General features: G+C 46.4%; 1 protein-coding gene across 2 annotated transcripts in view; it reads left to right on the top strand.

The window, feature by feature from the left end:
• Nucleotides 1–1,212: 1,212 nt before the first annotated feature.
• The window catches only part of XPO5 (exportin 5), a 54,497-nt gene continuing 46,884 nt past the window's right edge, over nucleotides 1,213–8,825 (top strand). For both annotated transcript variants that reach the window (XM_066618492.1, XM_066618482.1), the window contains exons 1-5: nucleotides 1,213–1,435; nucleotides 6,319–6,440; nucleotides 7,315–7,387; nucleotides 8,263–8,400; nucleotides 8,615–8,797. In XM_066618492.1, coding sequence (XP_066474589.1) covers nucleotides 1,331–1,435; nucleotides 6,319–6,440; nucleotides 7,315–7,387; nucleotides 8,263–8,400; nucleotides 8,615–8,797 — 621 coding nt within the window. In that variant the 5' untranslated portion in view covers nucleotides 1,213–1,330. The remainder of the gene's footprint in view (nucleotides 1,436–6,318; nucleotides 6,441–7,314; nucleotides 7,388–8,262; nucleotides 8,401–8,614; nucleotides 8,798–8,825) is intronic.

Below are 8,825 nucleotides of genomic sequence, written 5' to 3'. Positions count from 1 at the left end.
GGGAAAATAAAACTCCCTCCGCCCTCAGTCGCTTCTTTTGTATGGTTGACAGACGGTGTTTGGCAGCGATGCATGCTGGGAGATGTAGTCTTAAAGAGGAAACCGGTTACCGGTGAGAAACGCAATCGAGAAACAAGGGTGACGTCATTCTTTCAGTGATTCCTCGACACAGTTCGGCATCCGCTATACTGGAGGGATTGTAGACTTAGAAAATGGTAGACTGACAAGCTCCATCCTCCTAGAAGCGTAATTTTGGGAAAGGGTAAGAGCCATTTTATTTTCCACTTAAAGGAGGAAGCATTACCCTTGCCCATTTAGCTCATCCTGCTGTTTTCTTGCATTCGCCTCTTTTATGAATTACATCTCTCATTATTTCAGGTTTTAGCCCCCCAAATACTATCCTAGATACACTTCCACCCCCATTGGGCCCCCCAAGCCCCAAGCCCATTCCCCATTCCCCACAACTAAAGCCATATATTTTAAACTTTTTGTTGTCACTCTGCTCATTCAATGCATGGGGAGGCAGAAATACATAAATACATTTAAAATAAAGAAATCTATTAATAGCCAGAGGGCTTATCCCCAAGAAAATGTTCATAGGATTGCAGCCTAGGTTTGCAGCCTTAGGCATACCTATGGCAATCCTATGCATGCCTTAGGCCAGCCATTTTCAACCACTGTGCCGTGGCACACTAGTGTGCCGCGAGTGGTCCACAAGTGTGCCACAGGAATTTGGGGGAAGGTCATTTATTAATAGGGCCAACAGGAGATATGAGCCCCCACTGGCAGCATGGTGTGCCTTGTCAATTGTCAAAAACCTGATGGTGTGCCTTGACCATTTTAGTGCCTTGTCAGTGTGCCGTGAGATGGAAAAGGTTGAAAATCACTGCCTTAGGCTATCCTTTGCATGCTTTCCTGGGAGTCAGCCCCACTGAACTCAGTGGGTCTTACTTCTGAGTAGACACACAGAGGCTGGTGCTCTTAGTCTTACAGAAGTTTAAGGTGATTGGTTTGTTACACTGAAAAGGGCGAGCCACGTTGTGAAGTGCATCCTGTGTCTCGCTCTCCCCGGAGCTCCTGGTGCATGTCTAGCACAGAGGCAGAGAGGGCTGTTCTGGCTTCAGTCTATGCTGCCGCCGCCGCCGCCAGCGCTGCAAAAGGCTGGGCAAGAAAGGTCTCCTGGCCGCCGGCGCCTGCGCACTCCATCCTCTCGCTCCTGGGACCCGGCGCGGTGCTGCTGCCCTGCTCTCCCCGTGCCTCGTTGCCCTAGGCAACCGTTGCTCTCCCCTCTCTCTGCTCTAACCCCCCCCACCCCACCCTCCTTCTCACCATGTCTGGAGACCAAGTGACCAGCCTTTGCGAGCAGCTAATGAAGGCGGTGACGGTGATGATGGACCCGGCCTCCACTCAGCGGTACCGTCTGGAGGCCCTCAAGGTACTGCTGGGGGTCGGGGAGGGGGGTCCTGCTCCCCCCTCCCCCCTCCCCCCGACCTCGCGCGAGCGGAGTGGCCGAGGGGAGCCCGGGCTGCGGGCGCGTGCACGTGCACAGCAGCGGCAGCCCCGGGACAGCCAGCGTGGAGCCTCAGCCAGGGAAACCACAGGTGGACAGGCGCCTGTCTCCCTGCAGCCTTTGTTGCAGGAGGCGGCCTTCGGAAAGGGCCTCTCTGGAGGCTGCAGGACCCTCTCGGCCCCAGAGTGGCTGCTGCCGCCGCCCCCTCTTTCCCCGTCCACGTGGCTGGTCGTGCCTGTTGCACGGTGGCTTGCAAAGGCTGCCCCACATGGCGGGCTTCCCTAGTGAATGGGAGAGGGCTCATGAGAGGGGGGTAAGGGGGCTGGGCCTAGGTCCCAGAGAAGGGCACCCAGAAATTTCCTAGCATCTTACATTTTCCCGTCTCACCCGGACTCCCTGACCATGTGGGGTGCTTGGGGGCACTACTGTGTGCATGGTAGCAGCTGCCGCCGCCACCACAAGTGGTATGCCCTCTTCTCCACCGCAAGTCATGGAGTGTATACGTGACACTTCTCAACACAGTGTCAAATCTGGGAGGAAACTGGCCTGCTACAATAGCTCTTTGGCTGGTGGGTCCACTTACCATGGTGCATAGGAGCACAGGGATGCATAGGATGCATACATGCCACTCTTCAAAGCAGTGTCAAATCGGGGAGGAAATAGTCCTGCTATCATAGCTCTTTGGGCTGGTGGGTCCACATACTGTGAAGGGGTGCATAGGAGCACAGGGATGCATAGGATGCATACATGACCCTCCTCAATGCAGTGTCAGATCTGGGAGGAAACAGTCCTGCTATCATAGCTCTTTGGCTGGTGGATCCACTTACCATGTAGGGGTGCATAAGAGCACAGGGGTGCATAGGATCCTGTGCATGGAATGCATACATGACCCTCCTCAATGCAGTGTCAAATCTGGGAGGAAACAGTCCTGCTATCATAGCTCTTTGGCTGGTGGATCCACTTACCGTGTAGGGGTGCATAAGAGCACAGGGGTGCATAGGATAATGTGCATGGAATGCATACATGACCCTCCTCAATGCAGTGTCAAATCTGGGAGGAAACAGTCCTGCTATCATAGCTCTTTGGCTGGTGGATCCACATACCGGTGAAGGGGTGCATAGGACTGCATGGAATGCATACATGACAGTTCTTAATACAGTGGAGAACTGTAGGAAGAATCTGGGAGGAACAGTGGCCTGCTACAATGGCTCTTTGGCTGGTGGATCCACTTACCTTGAAGGCGTGCATAAGAGCGCAGGGACACAGCTGCAGAAGTAAGTTTTGGTACACAAAGGACACTTTCCGTTCTAGTGCAAGCTTAAATACAATGACGCTAATTTTATGCAATTATTTTCTATATTTAAAATATTTTAGAGAGACTTCACAGTGTGTTTGGTTTTCCATATTATTGAATCTAGCTGCGGACACCACACAGACAGGTAGACTTGGGGGCTCCACATTGGGAAGTCCAGTAGACATGGACTCCAAAGGCTATTCTGGCTGTTGACTGCCTTCCCTTTGGGAAGGGACTCAAAACAAACTTTGTATCCATTGATAAAATTCCTCTCAGAGGCCCTGGTCCCAAGAACATAACCACTCAGCACCACTTTGGTGCATTCTTCTTGTGCTCTTAGTTGAGGGTTCTACATAGACCTGTGGGAATGGAAAACTGCACCTTGGACATGTCAGAAAATGTGCAAAACAAAAACAAAGGAATAGCAGTGTCAGCCTGAGGTCCCCATCATGAGGACTCTGGCCACCACCGCCACCCCTTTTTCTTTTCTCTCTCTGCCAGGGCCCTTGTGCCTTTTAATAGTTGCGGTAGCAATAAAATAAGCAGGTGGAATTCCTTGAATGTCATGTGAGAAAAAGTTGCAGTGGTCCCATTTCTATGAGGCATACAGTTTCTCTGTTGTATGGTGGAGAAGACTTATCAGGATTAAAAGTAAGCAATGCAGCCTTAGAAAGCTACAGGAGACTGTGTGTCATGTTTCTGTTATCAGTTGGGGTGATACTGTGGAAGTCTAGGAAATGCATTGCAAGAAGAAGGGGGGGGGAGAGTGCAGGAGAGAAAATGTATGGATGGCATCAGGACTAGGAAGAAATGGACCAGCAAGACAAAAATGAAGATGAACAAAATGAGCTAGAGACCATACACAGAATTGAAAGCACAGTGAAGGAAACAGGAGAGATTGAAAATTTTTGACCTATGAGGAGACAAGGAGGGATTGTAGGGACTTTAATATGACTCATGAACATGAAATTGATTCTGTGTAGGCAACTAAGAACACAGTCCTAACCAACTTTCCAGCAGCAGGGTAAGGGCAATGCAACTCCAAGGTAAGGGAACAAACATTGCCTTACCTTGAGGAGGCCCCCGTGACTGCCCCCCAACTGCAGGATGCAGCACATGCCCCACTGGCACAGCTATGCTAGTGCTGGAAACTTGGTTAGGATTGCACCCAGTTAAGCCATTTCTGCCAACATTGCATACATGCAACAGGGACCGAATGTGTACACCTGTGGGCCAGGCAAAAATGGGTTAAAGAGACACAATGGGATTTAGTGAAGGGAAAAAGATTTTGGTATAAATATTGTAAATGGACACAAGACCATTTTTTGCATTTGGCATTGTGCTTTCTGAATGTGCGAGATGTTCCCAAGTTTTATCTTGATGTTGTCCTTACAGCAGCCCTGTGAGATAAGTTGGATACGCAGTGACGCCATCTGGCCTGGATGCCTTTAAAAGAGGACTGAACAAGTTTCTGGAGGAAAAATCCATTATGGGTTACAAGCCATGATGTGTATGTGCAACCTCCTGATTTTAGGAATGGGCTATGTCAGAATGCCAGATGCAAGGGAGGGCACCAGCATGCAGGTCTCTTGTTATCTGGTGTGCTCCCTGGGGCATTTGGTGGGCCGCTGTGAGATACAGGAAGCTGGACTAGATGGGCCTATGGCCTGATCCAGTGGGGCTGTTCTTATGTTCTTAAGTTATTATTGCTGTAATGCCTCTAGGGCAGAGAAGGAATTCATGACAAAGGCAAGATTCAGGATGGGAAAAGTCCTAATTTGCAACTCAGTCTATGCTAGGCCAACTCTCAGGCTTAAGTGGAATGAAGTAGCCAGAGAGAAGGCTAGCAAAGAGAAAGTTGCAATGAAGCTAATGGGATTGCCATGTGCATAGAGTCTATGTAGCAAAGTAGTTCTTCCTTGTAAATCATTGGTTTTATTTCTAAAAATATTGCTGTCGTGCACCTTCCATCACTATGAGACCCTTGAGACAGGGTACAATTCAAGTATACAATTGTGTAGTTCCAGAAACAGACTGCACTTGCTCCTGGTGTGGAAGGGATTGTAACTCCCGAATCGGCCTTTTCAGCCACACTAGACGCTGTTCCAGAACCACCATTCAGAGCGTGATACCATAGTCTTTCGAGACTGAAGGTTGCCAACTAACTAACTAACTAGTTCCAGAAACATAGGTGGCGTCAGGGTTTGGCTAAGTTGGGCAGTGGCTGAGAACCCACACCTGTTGGTGGCCAGGCTGGCCAGGTGAACCCCTGAATCTTCTATTTTGTGACAGTAATAGCACTTAGTCTGCCATCTGATAATGGGTAGGACAGTACTACGGGGAGGTGGCAGTGTAGGACTTTGTCTCAATGCTTCCATCAACCTAGTGTGTGTTGGATTTTAAAGCAGAGTGGGAAAAGGGTTAGTAAAACAATATTATTTATTAGATATCTATCCTTACAGTCAGTGCTTCGGAACGTTTACATGCTTCTAAGTTGGTACACAGTGCAAAGCACTCTGCATATATTATCTTGATACAGATCTTATAACTTTGTAAGATTATTTTTACCCCCACCCCATAGTGTAGCTGAGTCTAAGAGGGAGTGGCTTAAGGCTACTTACAGCGCAATCCTGAGCTGCCCAGCATGTGGGGCTGCCACAGCGCCAAAATGGCTGCCGCGGCATCCTGAGCACACTGGGCAACTGGTAGTAGCTCCTTGGAGGAAGGGGTGTTTAGTCCCTTTCCCCCGAGTAAGGGAAGCAGCCCCACAATGGGGCTAGTTGGCTCTGCGTTGGCTATTTAGCTGGTGCAGACTAAGGATGCCTTGATGCCTTGTGTCAGGCCACAAGGTCTGACACAGGGCTCCAGATCTGGTGGAGCTGAGCTCTGTGGTCCTGCCCCCCCTCCCAACCCATTCCCTCCCCCCACCACACCTGTTCTCCGCCCTTTGCCCACCCTGGAATACCTCTTCCCTGCCTCCTCCCTGCCCTGACTTATTTCTCTGGTGCCCGGGGCTCTGAGCAAGTGCCAGGTGGTGGATCGCCAGCCTCCATCCGGTGCTGTCCCAGTACGGGCTCACACTGGGCCAGCTTCAGTGCTTCAGTGCTTCAGTGCTGGGCCTGCTTCAGCAGCTTCAGTGCTAATGCCTGCAAACGTGCCTCATGGCACTTTTATGGCAGTACACACTGGCAATGAGCTGGCACACATTGCACTGGATTGGGTTCTTAGAAGGTTCATGGCAGAGGTGAAATTTGGAGGTGTCCAAATTTGCAACTCATGTTCTTAGTCTGCTGCACTACCTCTGTTTGCTGCTTTACTGTAAAAAAAAAAAAAAAAGCCGTAAGTTTTCCCCCTAAGTCACATTCTCCAAACAGTTGTGAGGTTTTTGAAGCAATGTTTTACCTCCAAACCTAGATCTGTCCTCCTTGTTTGTCTGCCTCTATGTTATCACTTTATCTTGGTGAAAGAACAATATTAGTTGCTCTGCGGTTTAACTTTTCTTATTCCTTTTCAGTTTTGTGAAGAGTTTAAAGAGAAGTGTCCAATATGTGTACCCTGTGGACTGAAGTTGGCTGAGAAAACCCAGACTGCTATAGTCAGGCACTTTGGTCTTCAGATCTTGGAACATGTTGTGAAGTAAGGGAGTTTATTTGAACCACGGGCTGTGATATTGTGACTTTTGAGAGTTCAACTTGCACCTTTCTCAATAACCATCTCTGATTATTAAGAGGTTTATAGTTTATAGCAGAGGACCCAGTGACAACTTGGGAAAAAATTATAGTTTTGCATTGATGGAGTTATCTATTAGCTCCTGTAGTTACCTGAATATCTCTTTTCCTTTCCATGAACTCTATAAACTCCACTTCGCAACTTCTTATTTTTAGTATAAGAATGTAGGATAGCATTAGTATACAATATTGACTCCTGATCTTGTTCTTAGTTGTGATGCTAATGTACTAAGTTAGATTTCATTATATGGCTCAGACTATTTCCAGAAGGGACTGGATGTTGACAGGGAACGTAAGAAGTACCTTGCTGGATCTAGTCTAGTATCCTGTTTCCTACAGTGACCGGCCAGATGCTTCCAGGAAGCCTACAGCTAAAGTTTGAAGGCAATGGCTCTCTCTTGCTGTTTTTTCCTTGTACATTACCAATTAACCTCATCTTATTTAATACTGCAGCATTGATTGACCTATCCATGTATTTGTCTAATCCTCTTAAAGCCACTGACCATCACTGCATCTTGTATCAGTGAATTCCATAAGTTAATTATGAGTTATGTGAAGAAGCCCTTTCTTTTACCTGTTCTGAATCTGGAGCCAATCAGTTCTGTTAGGATGACCTCAAGTTCTAATGTTACTGGAAAGAAAGTACATTCTTTGTCTACTTTTTGATGCATAATTTTATAAACCTTCAGCATGCCCACGCCTCAAATAATTTTTTCTTAACTAAAATGCTCCAAATGCTTTAACCTTGTGTGTTAGTGCATTCTCTGTGTTTTATTGGGCAGGTTCCGATGGAACAGTATGGGTCGGCTTGAGAAAGTCTATTTGAAGAACAACGTGATGGGGCTCATATCCAATGTGAGTTTATCTGTTTACAAATTTAAATTGCTAAGTTACCTTTAAGTTGTAAAATGTGTTTTGAGTATCAATAGCTGGGTTCAGCTATTGTCATAGAGAACCATGGTTTAATCCTGATTCTGTATAACATTCCTAACCCTCAGTTTTTCATGCTTCCTCTTTGCACTTGAGGAGAGGAAGGTTTCTGCTTTCAGTCATGGTTTAGAGTAAACCTCAGGATATTTGAATCTAGTTTAGGAGCAAGTTGGTATATGTAACTGGTTGGATTGTTGCATGGGAATGTTGTGCAACGCTAGGATTAAGTCATCATTCTGCATAATATCTGAAGCCAGTCACTGTTATGAATTGAATATGTTCAATTATTGACTACTCATTGGTCTTCTTTGTAGTCTGGGGAGAAAGTAATACACTGTAGTTTCCTTGATTGTGATATGAAGATTATAGTAATAATCTGTGGGAGGTGCAGGAGCTTTGTGAGAGACTCACAGGCAAGGAATACAGCTTGAAAGTTACCTTTGGAAAGTTCTGGGTTCTATCCATCAGTTCTGTAGAGAATATTGTTTGACTGACATTACAGAGGTGATTGATATGGAACCCCAGACCCTCTTTTGACTCTCTGATCTATAGTGTCTAAATGCGAATTGTATCACTCAGATAGAAATGTAAATTTTCTTTAAGATCCATTCTATTAAAGTAATAATGTTCTTGATTTATGGAGTCTCCCAAGCTGTGGCAGGCTAGAATGGTGTGTTCGTATGCCTTCAGTTTTTTAATCCTAGTCTGTGTCTATAGCATGCTTTTGCTATGGTGAAGGTAACAGATGATCCAGGATTGCTATATTTCACATTGTAACTCTTTGGCATTTTTATTCACAGGGTACCCAGAATATTTTAGAGGAAGAAAGTCACATTAAGGATGTTCTTTCTCGCATTGTAGTGGAGATGATCAAGCGTGAATGGCCCCAGCACTGGCCTGACATGTTAAAGGAACTAGACACCCTTTCTAAACAAGGGGTATGACATACAATCACTGTCAGATTGCTATACCTTTTTTGGACTTAATTACATAGGAGATACTGTATCAAGCTATGTGTATATAGTATACATATATACACAATTTATATACACAATTGTCTATAACCCATGTATGCTCTCTGAAGATCTCAAAGTTACTGTCATATTTATAGAATTGTGAGACTTTTTTCACTTTTTTTCACTGGGTCTCCAGGAAACCCAGACAGAGTTGGTTATGTTCATACTTCTCCGCCTGGCCGAAGATGTGGTGACCTTTCAGACACTGCCACCCCAGCGACGACGCGACATCCAGCAAACTCTCACCCAGAACATGGAAAAAATATTTAGTTTTCTGCTCAATACTCTGCAGGAGAGTGTTAACAAATATAGACAAATGGTAAGTGTCTCTTTTTTTCTGGCTACAT

Source organism: Tiliqua scincoides, chromosome 1 (assembly GCF_035046505.1).
Source record: "Tiliqua scincoides isolate rTilSci1 chromosome 1, rTilSci1.hap2, whole genome shotgun sequence".
In the NCBI taxonomy this organism is placed as follows: Eukaryota; Metazoa; Chordata; class Lepidosauria; order Squamata; family Scincidae; genus Tiliqua; species Tiliqua scincoides.
Note: the sequence above shows the minus strand (reverse complement) of the source record. Positions and strands in the feature narration are given on the sequence as shown.